Source organism: Loxodonta africana, chromosome 13, assembly GCF_030014295.1.
Source record: "Loxodonta africana isolate mLoxAfr1 chromosome 13, mLoxAfr1.hap2, whole genome shotgun sequence".
Lineage (NCBI taxonomy): Eukaryota > Metazoa > Chordata > Mammalia > Proboscidea > Elephantidae > Loxodonta > Loxodonta africana.
In genome coordinates, this window is record NC_087354.1 from 76,002,464 (window position 1) to 76,019,483 (window position 17,020).

The 17,020-nt window shown below is 38.0% G+C and overlaps 1 protein-coding gene across 5 annotated transcripts in view; it reads left to right on the forward strand.

Moving 5' to 3' along the window:
- MND1 (meiotic nuclear divisions 1) overlaps positions 1-17,020 on the forward strand; it is a 176,196-nt gene that overhangs the window by 93,233 nt on the left and 65,943 nt on the right. For 3 of the 5 annotated variants that reach the window (XR_010317451.1, XR_010317452.1, XR_010317453.1), the window contains one exon: positions 2,808-2,852. Coding sequence is in view for 2 of the 5 variants with exons in the window: in XM_010597189.2 (XP_010595491.1) it covers positions 2,808-2,852; positions 15,725-15,831 (152 nt within the window). In the remaining 3 variants the exon portion in view is untranslated. Of the gene's footprint in view, positions 1-2,807; positions 2,853-12,943; positions 13,705-15,724; positions 16,157-17,020 lie in introns of those variants that run through there. The other 2 variants (XM_010597189.2, XM_010597190.3) reach the window with 2 other exon arrangements.

Genomic DNA, 17,020 nt, shown 5'->3' on the forward strand with positions numbered 1-17,020 from the left:
AGAAGCTGGCAAAAAGGACACGAAAAGAAAGAGTGGAGGGAGAAAGTGGGCTGTCTCATTAGGGGGAAAGTAATTGGCAGTGTGTAGTAAGGTATATATGGGTTTTTGCATGAGAGACTGACTTGATTTGTAAACTTTGACTTAAAGCACAGTAAAAATTATTAAAAAAAAACACAATAAAATGTTGGAGAGGTTGTGGAGAGACTGGAACACTTATACACTGCTGGTGGGATGTAAAATGGTACAACCACTTTGGAAATTGATTTGGCGCTTCCTTAAACTAGAACTACCATACGATCCAGCAGCCGCACTCTTTGGAATATATCCTAGAGAAATAAGAGGCTTTACGCTAACAGATATATGCAGACCCATGTTCATTGCAGCACTGTTTGCAATAGCAAAAAGATGGAAGCAACCAAGGTGCCCATCAACAGATGAATGGATAAATAAATTATGGTATATTCACACAATGGAATACTGTGCATCAATAAAGAACAACGATGAGTCTGTGAAACATTTCATAACATGGATGAATCTGGAAGGCATTATGCTGAGTGAAATTAGTTGCAAAAGGGCAAATATTGTATGAGACCACTATTATAAGAACTCAAGAAAATAAAGAGAATATTCTTTGATGGTTACGAGAGGGGGGAGAGAGGGAGAGGGAGATTCACTAATTAGTAGGCAAGAACTAATTTAGGTGAAGGGAAAGACAGTATAGGCGAGGTCAGCACAACTGGACTAAACCAAAACCAAAGAGGTTTCCTGGATAAACCGAACGCTTTAAAGGCCAGCGTAGCAGAGGCAGGGGTTTGGGGACCATGGTTTCAGGGGACATCTAGGTCAATTGGCATAATCTATTTAAGAAAATATTCTGCATTCCGTTTTGGGTAGTAGCTTCTGGGGTCTTAAACGCTAGCAAGTGGCCATCTGAGATGCATCAATTGGTCTCAACCCACCTGGATCAAAGGAGAATGAAGAACACCAAAGGCACAAGGTAATTAAGAGCCCAAGAGACAGAAAGGGCCACATAAACCAGAGACTATATCATACTGAGACCAGAAGAACTAGATGGTGGCCGGCTATAACCAATGACTGCCCTGACAGGGAACACAACAGAGAACCCCTAAAGGAGCAGGAGAACAGTGGGATGCAGACCTCAGGTTCTCATAAAAAGACCAGACTTAATGGTCTGAATGAGACTAGAAGGACCCCGGTGGTCATGGTCTCTAGAACTTCTGTTAGCCCAAGACAGGAACCATTCCCAAAGCCAACTCTTCAGACAGGAATTAGACTGGAGTATTTTTTTTTTTTTTATAAGATAGAAGATGATACTGGTGAGGAGTGAGCCTCTTCGATGAAGTAGACACATGAGACTACGTGGGCAGCTCCTGTCTGGAGGGGAGATGTGAAGGCCGAGGGGGACAGGAGCTGGCTAAATGGACACAGAAATACAGGGTGGAGAGAAGGAGTGTGCTGTCTCATTAGGGGAAGAGCAGCTAGGAGTATATAGCAATATAGCAAGGTGTATATAAGTTTTTGTATGAGACTGACTTGGTTTGTAAACTTTCACTTAAAGCACAATAAAAATTAAAAAAAGAAACCAAACCCGCTGTCATCTGGTTGATTCCAACTCATAGCACCTCTATAGTTATTAGGGAAATGCAAATAAAAACCACAATGAGATACTACTTGACACCCACTAGGATGGCTGGAATTTAAGAAAAAAAGGGAAATAGTAATTGTTGGCAAGTATGTGAAGAAATTGGAACCCTCGTACATTGCTAATGGGAATGTGAAATGGTGTAGAAATGGTGTAACCACTTTGGAAAACAGTTTCAGTTCCTCAAATTGTTAACACATACAGTTACCGTATGGGCCAAGAATTCCAGTCCTAGGTATATACCCAAGAAAATTGAAAGCATATGTTTACATAGAGACTTGTATATGAATGTGTAGCATCATTATTCAGATTAGACAAAAAGGGGAAATAATTCAGATGCCCATCAACTGATGAATAACACAATTATGCTATACTCACACTGTGGAATAATATTCAGCCATAGAAGGAGTGAAGTAATAGTACATGCTACAACATGGTTAAACCTTGAAAACAGTATGATGCATGAAGAAGACACATAAATCCATTTATTGTATGATTCCGTTTACATGAACTGTTCAGAACAGGCAAATCCATGGAGACAAAATAAATTAATGGTTACGAAGGGCTGGAAAACAGGACATGGGAGTTTACTGCTAATGGATATGGGGTTTCTTTTGGGGATAATGAAAATGTACTGGAATTAAACACAGGATTGTATACTTTAATATGTGAATTTTATGGTAGGTGAATTATATTTTAATAGAACTACAAATGCCATCATTTTAAGTAGTATTTTTGTCTAGTTGTTCATGGCCTTGTTAAAAAACATAATATAGATGCATTTAATATCAAGATGTATGATTAAATGTAAAGTAAATATTTCCTCTTGGTGGCTACTTTACATACCATTAAATTTTTTCTTTAGTCAGATTTATTGTTTGTTTGAAAAACATCTCTTTTAAACTTATATGTTGTCTTTAAAACAGCAAGTACAATGATGATAGACATTTAGGAAAGAGAAAATGACTTCATAACTGATATAACTGCAACTAATTAAAATTTTCCTTGGGGACTTGAGCAGGTTTGTAGGATACTATTTTTGTCCCTACTTGAGCAATTTTCTTAGGCATTTTATTTGTATAGCCTTATGAATATATGAATTTTTTTTTTATGAATATATATATATTTTTTTTTAATTCTTCAGGTCAAGCAAATAAAGTAGCCAAAGAAGCTGCTAACAGATGGACTGGTATGTATTAAAACGGCATTGATAAACTAGTGAAATTCTCTACACGTACTGTGATGTGAAATGAAGGTGCTTTTGTGCCTAGCCTTATTCAATAAGAGGCATTTCTGAAAAAGTATATATAAATCTGGTTTTTGTAAATTAAATAACTGATGTTATTTAAGGAACTTTTTTTTTAAATTTTATGAGTGAGTTTGTAAAACCAGTGATTGCTTCCAGTTTAACTTTTGTGTAACTCTTCCCACTGTAAGTTACCTCTGCCAATTAACCTCCATGTATTGCAAAGCAAGATACATCTTTGTGTGTGTGTGTGTGTGTGTGTGTGTGCGTGCTTTAGATGAAACTTTACAGTGCAAATTAGTTTCTTATTCAAAAATTTATACACAAATTGTTTTGTGACATTGGTTGCAATCCCTGCATTGTGTCAGCACTCTCCCCCTTTCCCTTTCCACCTTGGGTTCTACATGTCCATTCGTCTAGTTTTCCTGTCTTTTTTATTTTGGGCAGGTGTTGCCCATTTGGTCTCATATTATTTGATTGAACTAAGAAGCATGTTCCTCATGTGTGTTTGTTTTATAGGCCTGTCTAATCTTTGGCTGAAAGGTAGACTTTGGGAGTGGCTTTTTTTTTTTTAGTTCTGGGTGTCCAGAGGCATACTCTCAGGGGTTCCTCCCATTTCTGTCAGACCAGTAAATCTGGTCTTTTTGTGTGTGTGAATTTGAAGTTTGATCTACATTTTTCTCCTGCTCTGTCCAGGACCCTCTATTTCAATGCCTGTCTGAGCAGTCGGTGGTTATAGCTGGGCACCATCTAGTTCTTCCGGCCTCAGGGTGATGGAGGCTGTGGTTCATGTGGTCCCTTAATCCTTTGGACTAATATTTTCCTTGTGTCTTTGGTTTTCTTCATTCTCTTTCATTCCAGACAGGATGGGACCAATAGATATATCTTAGATGGCCACTCAAAAGCTTTTAAGACCCAGACGCTACTTACCAAGTAGGATGTAGAACATTTTCTTTATAAACTATGTTATGCCAGTTGACCTAAATGTCCCTCGAGACCATGGTCCCCAGCCCTCAGCCCCAGTAACTCGGTTCTTCAGGGTGTTTGGTTGTGTCTAGGAAGCTACTATGACTTTTCCTTTGTCAAGTTGTGCTGACTTCCTCTATATTGTATGTTCTCTTTCCCTTCATCAAAGTTAATGCTTGTCTACTCTCTAGTTAGTAATTTGCCCTTCCCACCTGCTCCCTCCCTCATAACCATCAAAGATTGTTTTTTTCTGTGGGTAAAACTTTTCTTGGGTTTTTATAATAGTAGTCTCATCTGCCGTTTTGTGACTGATTTCACTCAGCATAATTCCCTCTAGATTCATCCGTGTTGTGAGATGTTTCACAGGTTCCTCATTGTTGTTTACTGCTGTGTAGTATCCCATTGTGTGTATGTACCGTAATTTGTTTATCCATTCATCTGTTGATGGGCACGTAGGTTGTTTTCATCTGTTTGCTGTTGTGAATAATGCTGCAGTGAACATTGGTGTGCATATGTCTATTCATGGGACAACTCTTCTTTCTCTAGGATATATTCCTAAAAAGGGAGTGGGATTGTTGGATCATGTGGTATTTCTATTTCTAGCTTTTTGAGGAGGTACCATATCGTTTCCTATAGTGGTTGCACCATTTTACATTCCCACCAGCAGTGCATAAGAATTCCAGCCTCCCTGCATCCTGTCCAGCATTTGTTATTTTCTGTTTTTTTGATTAGTGCCAGTAATGTCAGGGTGAAATGATATCTCATTGTACTTTTGATTTCCATTTCTCGTATGATTAATGAATCTGAACATTTTCTTATATGTCTGTTAGCCGCCTGAATGTCTTCTTTGATGAAGTATCTTTTTATATCCTTTGCCTATTTTTTATTGTATTGTTTGTCTTTTCATTGTTGAGGTGTTGAAGTATTCTATAGATTTTAGAGATCAGATTCTTGCTGGATGTGTCGTAGCCCCAAATTTTTTCGCAGTCTGTAGGTTCTCTTTTTACCCTGTTGGTGAAGTCTTTTGATGAGCGTAAGTGTTTAATTTTTAGGTGCTCCCACTTATCAAGTTTATCTTATAGTGTTTGTGCTTTGTTAGTTATGGTTTAGTTTATATTCTATTTATGCCATGTGTTAGGTACCCCAACGTTGTCTGTAGTTTTTATTCCAGAGTCTTTATTGTTTTAGGTTTTATACTTAAGATTTTTGATCCATTTTGAGTTAATTTTCATTTGTGTTATGGAGTATGGGTCCTGTTTCATTTTTTTACAGGTAGACATCCAGTTATGCCACCACCATTTGTTAAAAAGACTGTCTTTTCTCCATCTAATGGGCTTTATTCGTTTGTCAAAGATCAGCTGACCGTAGGTGGGTGGATTCCCATCATTGTGCTCAGTTCTGTTCCACTGATTTTTGTGACTGTCGTACCAGTGCCAAGCTGTTTTGACTACTGTGGCTGTATAGTAGGTTCTGAGATCAGGTAGTATGAGGTCTCCTACTTTGTTCTCTTCAGTAATGTGTTGCTTATCCAGGACCTCTTTCCTTTCTGTGTAAAGTTGGTGATTAGATTTTCCACTTCATTAATCTCTGTTAGTATTTGTATTGGAATTGCATTACATCTGTAGATCACTTTGGGTAGAACTGATATTTTCCCTATGTTGAGTCTTCTTATCCATAAGCATGGTATGCTTTTTCATTTATGTAGGTCTCTTTTGGTTTCTTGCCATAGTGTTTGTAGTTTTCTTCATATAGGTCTTTTACGTCCCTGGTTAGATTTATGCCTAAGTATTTTATTTTTTTTTTAGGGCCTGTTATGATGGTACTGTTTTCCTGATCTCCTTTTCGGAGTTCTCTTTGTTGGTGTGTAGGAGTCCAGCTGATTTTTGTATGTTGATCTTGTATCCTGTTACTATGCTGAATCGTTCTATTAGTTCCAGTATTTTTCTTCTGTAAACTTTTGGGTTCTTTGTGTATAAGATGATATCACCTGCAAATAGGGATAGTTTTTAATTTTTCCTTTCAAATTTGGATGTCTTGCATTTCTGTCTTAGATATCTGGTGCTGCTATAACAGAAATACGGCCAGTGGATGGCTTTAACAAAGAGAAGTTTATTCTCACAGTCTAGAAGGCTAGAAGTCCGAATCCAGGGTGCCAGCTCCAGGAGAAGGCTTTCTCTTTCTGTCAGCCCTGGAGGAAGGTTCTTGTCATCAGTCTTCCCCTGGTCTAATAGCTTCTCAGTGCAGGGACCCTGGTTCCAAATGATGTGCACCCCTCCTGGTTCTTCATTCTTAGTGGTAGGAGGGCCCTCTCTTCTCTGCTTGATTATCTCTTTTATATCTCAAAAGAGATTGACCCAAGATAGAACCTAATCCTGTAGATTGAGTCCTGCCTCATTAACGTAATTGGCTCTAGTCTTGCCTCATTAACATCATAGAGGTTAGGCTTTACAACACATAGGATAATCACATCAGTTCACAAAATGGTAGACAACCACAGATTACTGGGAATCATGGCCTAGCCATGTTGACACATATTTTGGGGGGCACAATTCAATCCATAGCAGTTTCTTTTTCTTGCCTTGTTGCTCAAGCTAAGACTTCCAGCACAATGTTAACTAGGAGTGGTGATAAAGGACATCTTTATCTTGTTCCCATTCTCAGGGGGGATGCTTTCAGCCTCGTTGGCTGTTGTTTTTGTATAGATGCCCTTTGTTATGTTGAGGAATTTTCCTTCTATTTCTATTTTATTGAGAGTTTGTATCAGGAATGGTTGTTGAACTTTATCAAATGCCTTTTCTGTGTCGATTGAGATGATCATGCTATTCTTTTCATTAGTTCTATATATGTGGTGGATTACATTGATTGATTTTCTAATGTTGAACCATCCACACATACCTGTATGAATACCACTTGGTTGTGGTATATTATTTTTTTTATATGATGCTGAATTCTGTTGGATAGAATTTTGTTGATAATTTTTACATCTATATTCATAGGAATATTGGTCTGTAATTTTTTTTTTTTGTGGTGTCTTTGGTTTTGGTGTCAGGGTTATGTCGGTTACACGGAATGAATTTGGAAGTATCCCTTTTTTATGCTCTGAAATAGTATGAGTAGTAATGGTATGAGCTCTTCTCTGATTGTTTGGCAAATTCTCTAGTGAAGACGTCTGGGTGAGGTTTTGTTGCAAGTTTTTTTTATTGCCTCTTCAATCTCTTCTCTTGTGGATCTGTTCAGATTTTCTATCTCATTTTGTATTACTTTCGGTAGATAGTATGTTTCTAGAAATTTGTCCATTTCTTCTAGGTTCTCAAATTTGTTGGTGTATGATTTTTAATAGTATTCTGTTATGATACTTCTTATTTCAGTTGGGTCTGTTGTAATGTCCCTCATCTCATATCTTATTTGGGTTATTTGCTTCCTCACCTGTTTTTCTTTTGTCAGTGTGGCCAGTGGTTTGTCAATTTTGTTGACCTTTACAAAGAATCTATTTTTGGTCTTGTTGATTCCTTCAGTTGTTGTGTTTTCTGTTTCATTTATTTCTTCTCTAATCTTTATTTCCTTTCTTCTGGGGCTGTGGGGTTCTTTGCTGTTCTCTTTCGTTTTGTTTGGGTTTTAGGGTTCCCATTTTGATTTTGGTCTGTTCTTCTTTTGGTATGGAGGTTTATTGCTATAAATTGACCTCTGAGCACTGCCTTTGCTGTGACACAAAGTTTTGGTATGATGTGTTTTCATGCTCATTTGATTTTGAGAATCTTTTGATTCCCTCTTTAATTTTTCTATTATGTTTAAGCAAGGTGTTATTCAGTTTCCATGTATTTGATTTTTTTTCCTTGTGCTTCCCATTATTAATTTCTACTTTTGTGGTATTGTGATCAAAGAGAGCTCTTTGTATTATTTCAATGTTTTAGATTTAATTGAGGGTTACTTTGTGGCCAAAATGTGGTCTGTTCTGGAGAATATTTCATGTGCATTGGAAAAGAATGTATGCTTTGCTGCTTTTGGGTGGAGTTTTCCACGAGGTCAGGTTCATTGATTGTGGCCTTTAGATCTTCTGCATCTTTGAGTTTCTTTCTAGATGTTCTGTCCTTTGCTGTGAATGGTGTGTTGAAGTCTCTTACTATTATTGTGAAATTGTCGGTTTCTTTTTTCAGTGCTATTAGAGCTTATTTTATGTATTTTGGAGCCCTGTGGTTGGGTATGTAGATATTAAGGTTATGTACTCATGGAGGATTGTCCTTTTAATCGTTTTATAATGTCCTTTCTTGTTTTTTATGGTGGATTTTGTTTTAAAGTCTATTCCATCTGAGATTCGTATTGCTCCTTCTGCCCTTTTGTGGTTACTGTTTGCTTGATTTTTTTTAATCCTTTGATTTTTTAATATATTTATGTCCTTGTGTCTAAAATGTGTCTCTTAAACAACATATTGATGGGTTGTGCTTTTTTATCCATTTGCCACTCTCTGTCTCTTTACAGGTGCATTTAAGCCATTTACATTCAGCGTTATTATCGATAGGTATGAGTTTTTGCTGTCATATTGTAGTGCTTTTTATTTTGTGGCATTAACATTTTCATTGTTCCTCTTTCTTTCCTATGCTGAGTTCCTTTTGTTTGTGGATTTTCTTTTGTTATTATAGGTTTTGTGTTTACTGAGTATGTTTTTCTTCATTTTTATGCTGATGAGTAGGTTTGTTGACTTTCTTTGTGCTTATCTTGAAATTTACCCTTATCTTCCTAAATTTAAACCATTCTTTTATTACTTGATATTGCCTTGACTCCTATCCATTTAAAAGTTCTCCACCTACCCTGTTTATTTCTCCTTAAATGAACAATCCTTGGAGCCCCGGTGGCAAAGTGGGTAAGAGTTCAGGCTGCCAACAAAAGTTTGGCAGTTCGAACCCACCTGCCACTCCTTGGAAACCCTATGGGACAGTTCTACTCTATCTGATAGGGTTGCTGTAAGTCAGAATCCACTGAACAGCACACAACAGGAACAACAGTGTTTTGGTGTCGTCATCCTTTATGGATTGATGTCTCTGTTTCCCTGTTTTAAGTCTTTTAGCTTTGTTTTATTATTGAAAGTTCTTTACCTAGGTTGGTATTAGGCTGATGCTGTCCTGTATCCTAGACTCTGGCTGTTGTCAGATGTTCTTCTCTAACTGAAGGACTGCCTTTAATATTTCTTGTAAGTTTGGTTTGATTTTTATGAATTCCTGTAATTTCTGTTTATCTGGAAATGTCCTAATTTCGCCATCATATTTGAGTGAGAGTTTTGCAGGATATGTCATTCTTCACTGGCAGTTTTTTTCTTTCAAGGTTTTTTATATGTCATCGCCTTGCCTTCTTGCCTGCATAGTTTCTGCCGAGTAATTAGAGCCTATTCTTGTTGTTTCCACTTTGTATATGCCTTCACTTTTTGTGAGATGCTTTCGGAATTCTCAATCTTTGATTTTGGCAAGTGTGATTATATGTCTTGGTGACTTTCTTTTGGGGTGTATTCTCTGTGAGGTTCATCGAGCTTCTTGAATGGTCAGCTTTTCATTTTTGATATTTGGGAAGTTTTCTTCCAGTAAATCTTCAACAGTCTTCTCTTTATTTTCCATTTTCTCCCCATTCTGGAACTTCGATCACACGTACATTATAGCTTTTGGTTGTGCCCCACATGGTCTTAGGTTTTCTTCATTCTTTTCTCTGATTTTTCCTCAAAGTGGTATCCATGGATATGTCTTCAGTCTTGCTGATTCTGTCTTCCACTGTTTCAAATTTGCTCCTAAATCCCCCCCCCTTTTTTTTTTATTTGTCCATTTCTGGAATTTTGTTTGTCTTTTGAATTTATGGTTGCTGTTTTTGTATGATTTGTAATTATTTATTTTGATGTTTTATTCTTGTATTTTCCTGAATTCTTCGGTTGCTTTGTCTGTGTTTTCCTTGATTTTGGCTATATTTTCGATGGCTTTGTCAGTACTTTCCATGACTTTGTCTTTTTTTCCTTGTTTTTTTCTGTTTTCCTTGATCTCTTTCCTAATCTCTTGGAGAGCCCTAAATGTAGTCTTTTGAATTCCATATCAGGTAGTTTCACTGTGTTTTGTTCTACCAAAAAGCTACGTGATTCTTGGTCACTTGGTAGAGCCATCTTGTCCTCCTTTTTTGTTTTGATATTTTCTGATGTCTTCAAGACATTAAGGTATTATTTTCTTTATTTATCGATTGTGTGTTCATTTGTTTTGTCCTGCTTTTTTGTTGTGTTTTGATGTGTCAGTGCGGGCCTGGCGTGATTTGCTGCTTGCTCATCTGTGGGCATGATAGCTCTCACCACCTTGTCCAGGTGGGCAGGGCAGCAGGTGGTGTAAGGCCACTTTGCTGTACACTGGTTTGGCAAGTGCCTGAGGGCAGACTGGGTAGTTGCTATCTGCCTCCTGATGCTGTTCCAGCAGTGTGGGAGTGTTCACAGCCCCCTGCCAGATGGGTAGGGATTTCGCTGGAGGAGTGGTATGGGCCACTTCTCACTGTTCAGGAGCTGGTCTTATGGTGGGAGGGGTGGGGCAGTACGGGCCCAGTGTAGCGATGGGCCTGTGTGCCAGGAACGCTCTAGCTGCGACAGTATGACGAGTGCCAGCGGGAAAGTGGGGGAGGTAGCGTATGGAGCTAGGTGGGAGGGAGAAAGACACAAGTGGGCCTTGCGGTGGTAGCCAGTAGGTGGGGGTGTGGTGGACCTGGGGGCTGGCAGGAAGGTGGGGAGGTAGCATATGGGGCTTGGTGGGAGGGATAAAGAAAAAATAAATGGCTGCACAGTGGGTGGTTGGGGGCAGGGTGGACATGGAGCTACAGTGGCTCATGCACCTATGGCACTCTGAATACAGTGGCACAGCGGCGGGGGGAGGGAGGTAGCATACAGGGCTAGGCAGGACAGAGAAAATTAATAATGGAAAAAAAGGAAAAACTTGGCAGCACAATGGGGGTGGGGCGGACCCTGGTGTGAGGTGGAACAGTGGGGAGGTGGCTTATGGGGCTCAGTGGGAGGGAAAAAGAAAAGAAAAAAGAAAAAAATGGTATAGCAGGAACTGGTAGGTGGGGACCTGGGTGAATCCAGCAGTGCTGGGCCAGCAACTCTCTAGCCACAGCAGCATGGCAGGGGTTCAGTGGGAAGGTGGGGAGATGGTGTACGAGGCTAGGTGGGAGGGAGAAAAGGAAAAAAAGAAACGCAAACCAAAAATATGGTGGTGCTGCAGAAGCCAGCAGGTGGGAGAGGGGCAGCAGCGGGCCAGTGTCTTTCTAGCTGCACAGATGTGGCGGGGGCCAGTGTTGGGGGAGGGTGGTGTATGGAGCTAGATGGGAGGGAGAAAGAAAAGGAAGAAAGAGGGGGGAAGAAAACATGCTGTGGGTGGGGGTAGGGCTGTCTGGGTTGAGGGGGTAGGCTCATATTGTGGACCCCAGGGCTGGAAGCTCCTGGGTTGGGGGGCGGTTCTTGCTTCAACTCATCAGAAGGGTGAGGGGTGGGAAAGGGTGTTTATCTGGTTACCAGGTACTCTGTCTCCTGTTGGGAGGCCTGTGAAGTTGCCTTCCCATACTCTCTGTCAGATGTCCTTGCTGGCTGTGTTCCAAGATGACGACGCTGTGCTGTGTTAGTTGGCAGGAGACCTCCATTCCTTATCTCTCCTTGTTCTTTGTTTTCTGTCTTTTTTTTTCTTTTGGTGTTTGATCTAGTTCTTTGTCCCTTCATTTGATGCTTAGGATTCAGGGCTGATGTTTGTATTGTTTTACTTGGTTTTTCAGGTCTTTGCTTCAGAGGGACAGCATGGTGCATCTCTCTAGGGCACCATGTTGGCTCCACCTTTGCAAGATACATCTTTAAGAGTTTCATGGAATCCTGAAGATTTATCTTCTCACTAATAGAAATAACAACTAACATTTTTCAGGGATGACTGTGTATATGCCAGGCATTCTAATGGGTGTCTACAGTGTATTCTCATTTTATCTCCACAACAATCTTGAGAGGTAGATATGATTATTACCCTTGATTTTAAAGATGAAACCGAGTCCCTAAGAGGGAAAATAACTTGCCCAGGCTCACACAACTGCTAGACAGTGAAAGAGGAATTACGATGCACTTTTCTCTTCCAGAGTCCAAGCTCTAAACCACTACATGATACTCTCTTCTCTGTAAGCCTGACTTCCTGTAATTGCCATCTTAATCCATTTGTAAAATGGATACTCCCACTGGTCTACACCAGAGATATTCTAAGAAGTGGGAATTAGTAAAGCATTATCTATGAGGGGAAACCCCGATGGCATAGTGGTTAAGTGCTACGGCTGCTAACCAAAGGGTAGGCAGTTCGAATGCAACGGGCGCTCTTTGGAAACTCTATGGGTAGTTCTACTCTGTCCTGTAGGGTTGCTATGAGTCGGAATCGACTCGACGGCACTGGGTTTGGTTTTATCTATGAGGTATTTTAAAGTTTAGGAGAAAGTTAATGAACAGTGATTGCTTTGGATTATGTACAAGTCTGATGAGTAACGTTAAAACCTGTCAGAAAATCACACTGACATTTTCCCAGTGTTAATTATAAAATAATAATTGAGTTTTCCCACCCTAGTGAGAATCTACAATGTATTTCTCATCCTTGTTCTGTGTCCTTGGGAGAGTATGGATAAGATCGCATTGACCAGAGACACAGAAAGCTCAAAGCAGCTGCAGGCAGTCAGAGATGATTAGGCACTGGAGTGATGGAGATTTGAGCCAGGTTTCCTTGGCTTTTTTAGAATTAGATATACCGGTAAAATCAATATCATTGGCCTTTGGTTTCTATAAAATTGCAGTCTTACTTATTACAAAGTTATTTCATAAATATATGATGCTTAGTGATAAGAGCAGAAGAGGGAAAAAACAGCAAACACATTAAAGAAAAGGGAATAATGAAATATGTGCCCGGTAAAGTATAAAGAATAAATACAGTGGCATTGTGTGAGTTTGAGAAATATAAAATTTTTAGCGGGAAAAAAGCAACTGGATTTTGAGGCCAAAACTAAGACAAGCATCACAAGACAGTTTCCTCTGTCTTTCTCAACAGAGCGGCCGAGCAAACAGAAGGAACAGGCAGCATGTGTGTATAGTGGGAGGAACTTGGCTTCGAGAAGAGTTTAAGTTGTGCTCCTTATTTGCCGTGTGCCCTGTTGAACTTCTCTGAACCTTTTTCCTCATCTGTTCAATGTCAATAATAATATCTACCTCCCAGCATTTTGGGGAGGGCAGTGTGTAAGCCCTCCAGCACAGCATTAGACACATAAATTAAAAACATTCCTTTTCCCTTTCTCCTCTTAATAAAATCCTTTCATGTTTTCCAATTGATCATAAATTTCCAACAGCTTTTTTTTTCTTTTTTATTAGGTATTGAACGAACCTGGAAATTTTAAAATTATGTGGTAAAGATATTTTTAGAAAAGTAGAAACAACTGTTAAGAACCATATTTTCATTGAGGTTACAGCTTATTTCTTCCAGCATAAACATGTGTTACGAAAACATCATGGAGATAAGATAGAGCAAATCACACCTCATAAAACCTTCTTGTCTTTAAAACAAACAAACAATAAAGCCCAGCAGTAATACTAAAACTTCTCCTATAGTTATTAAGATTTGGTTTCTTTTTATTTAAAGCCCCTAAAATATATGTGGAATTGAGAATATTTACTGTTCAATAATCCAGTATCTCATTTATAGAATGGGAGATTACCTCAGGGTTTAAATATAACTAGAAGTACAATGTCTAAATGTTTTATGGCACTAAATATACTTTGAATATGATTTAACAAATTATATAAAACTTTGTTTAATAATTAAGATAGATGGTGGAGTTTTTATAAATTTGCGTGAAAGGAAGCTTAGTGAGTAAGGAGTGATAGATGTAAGGTCCTAACATGGACTCATCATGAATAATATTGCCCAGTCTTATTCCTTTATGTATCTTGGGTATGTCACTGTATAAATGAACAGGAATTCTGCCAGAGTTAAGGTTGTTGGGAAAGAAATTACTTTATCCATTTATAAAAATTTCTACATAAGAAAATTATTTGACAAGGAATGAACTATAAAACTATGTGTAACATTGTCTTGAAGGCAGACATCCAAGGTCCAGAGTCATCTTTGAATTGGTCCATTAGGTGTTATTGTGAAGAGGCTTTTATTTGTTCTTTCGTTTTTACTCTTTGAAAGTTTATAATAAAATTCTTTCTTGCCCTCGTGTGAACCAGGAAACTTCCAGCAGAGGCTGTTAAACAGTGTTCCATTTTCTTCTCTCCTGATCTAGGTTTGAAGACTCTTCAAAGTAGTATACTGCTTCTTACTCATTGCATCTCTTCTCTCATTTCCAAGACATCATTCTGTATTCATGGAGCCTTTTCTGAAAGCTGTACACATAATACTTGATCTTTTCTAGGACGCATATTACTTTGGAATTATTTAGTAAAAGTTAATGATTTTTTTTTTTTCTTTACTCTTGTGTCAGCTTGAAGGCATAGGCTCTTTACAGTCTGCAGTACACTTAATACCTACCTGTTTTATGTACCAGTGGACCATTTGTAAATACTTGGCTGTGATTCACAAGAATGTACTGGCTGTGTAGACATTGGTAAAACTAAACAGATCGTTCTGGAATACCTCATGCTAATATTGTAGTATTTTCTCTTAGGTTATTGTAAAAAGTAAAGATTCATTTTAGATTGTTGCAAAAAGTAAGATTCATTTTAATATCTGTTGATACTCCATAACACTTTAATTGAAGGAAATGAAGATATTTTGCTAACACTGTTTGATGCAGTAGATGACTGAACTTCATTCCAGAATTTATTTATCATTATGTGATACTTTGAATTAAACTTCTGTAGAAACAATATAAAAAAGAGTGATCAATCTCCAGAAGAGCCTATTTTAGCTCCTTACTTCATTATCACTACTAATATAGTGCTTAGCGTTTTATAAAATACTCTGGCAAACTGTAAAACCTTATGTCATTATTCTATAATACATTTTCGTTATAAAGGTGGTTTATGTGCATTAAAGAAAATGTGTAAAATCAAGAAGGAAAGAAAAAAAAAAAATCGAAGCAGCTTTATCCCTGTACCCACGTGCAGCCCTGCAAGCGTGTTGGTGTTGTTCAGACCCCTTCACTGCCTGTACGTAGGTGCCTTCCCCAGTTAGTAGACGTTTAGATTGTTCTTACTTTTTTTTTTTATTATACACTAGGATGAAAATCTTTAAGCACAATTTGCCTTATTTCCTTGAGATAAATTTCTTTAAGTAGATACAACGCTTTTTCAGTGGTAGAATGCATTTTAAATCCCCCCTAGGGAGCCTGAGGACACATCTATTCCTGTCATAGTCTTAAGAGAGGAAGACCCCTTCCCTCCTCCTCAATCCCGCTCCCTCACAAGGGCCTGATTGTCTGGAAGCTGTTACTCTCCCTGTGTGTATGTGGGGGAGGGGGCACAGAGGGCCTGGAGAGACTCTGCTCCCTTTGGGAGCAGGAGCAACTCTTAATTCTTGAGGTAACAGAATCCTGACCTCTGCTGTGGAATGGGGCAGAGGCACCATTGGCCTTTTCCTGCGTCTGGATCGTTCTTAAATCAAGTATTCTTTAGTGAAAATTAACTTAACTGAATTTTCGTATATGAGATCTGTTTACTTGTTCAAAATACTTGCTAAATATTTTCACTTTTTTATAATCTTAAAAATGTAGGTCACTCCTTTTGACACTTGAGGTAGGTGATAGAGGAAAGTAAAAGATCAAGATAATTATACTTGAAATGTTTTATGTTATTTTCAATTCTCAAAAATATTTCTCAATTTTATTTATAGATAACGTATTTTCAATAAAGTCTTGGGCCAAAAGAAAATTTGGATTCGAAGAAAATAAAATTGATAAAAACTTTGGAATTCCAGAAGACTTTGACTATATAGACTAAAATGTTGAATGGTAGTGCAGGATCTCTGTGCTTGCGAATATGTAGATTTTTATATTATCCAACTAAATGTATTGAAATGTCATTTCCCGGTAACTATTTGTATCATTTTATTAATTTAAATAAACTATAAACTGGAAGTGCTCATCATCCTTTTTGATACATCAAAAGCAGACCGAGAGTCATATATGCACACACAGGTGCTCAGCAGAGTAGGACAATGCAAGTAAAGCCATCCACCTAAGTCAGTTTATGAATGATATTTCAGAGATCAGAACATGGCATGATAACATTTTTTAGTTTCATTCAAACATTAAGAACAACTAAGTTTACAGGCAAAGGCTCTATCATACACATATATATAAGTACTTCGAAATAGCCTTTAAAACCCTAATGGCTATTTTGCTATTTCCCAGTATTTGGTGGAAAATGTATGTAATTAATACTGAATGTACTGCATCATATTTGCTAATTTCCCAGAGAAAATATACAGAAAGTTGGTGTTCCTCAAATTTAGATAAATGTAATAATTCCTCAGATATGAAGACTAATTCTTTTGAGTTTTTGATGCCTTTCTACTGGAAAAAAGTATATGACCTTTAGTTCTGATTTATGCACTATTGAATGTTATAATGGTGTTAGTATAGCACAGATCACCAACTATACAGTACTCAGGGATTACTTTTTCAACTATCTAAAGAAAGAGGTTAAAAATTATATATATAAAATGTAATTTTTATATATGGTCGGTCATAGCCATTTGGAGTATTTATAGGCACCACAAAACAAAGGAAAATAAAAACAATTGTATGTAACATCCTTTACTGCCTTAATTTTTTTCCCCATACTGTCCAATTTATTCTTTTTAGTAACTTGAATGAAGCACTTCAAATGTCTGAAATGACCCAGATGGCATCCAAACCATTTGTTAGTGAATCTGCCCTTTGTGTTGTATGGAGTTGCCTTGGGCCTACTTAATCACTTCCTGGAGGTGGGCAGGAGCAGATTGGTCCACATTTGTTTGTTCTTAAGACCAATTTATGTTGCCTTGGGGCAGCATCTCTTCTCACAGGAGAAAGTATTTGATGTAAGAGACAAAAGGACAGAAACCCATCATGAGCCTTTCCCTGAAACACTGTGGGAATTCTAAAATGTCTCAGACACAGTTTACTATTTATTAGAGAAAATACTT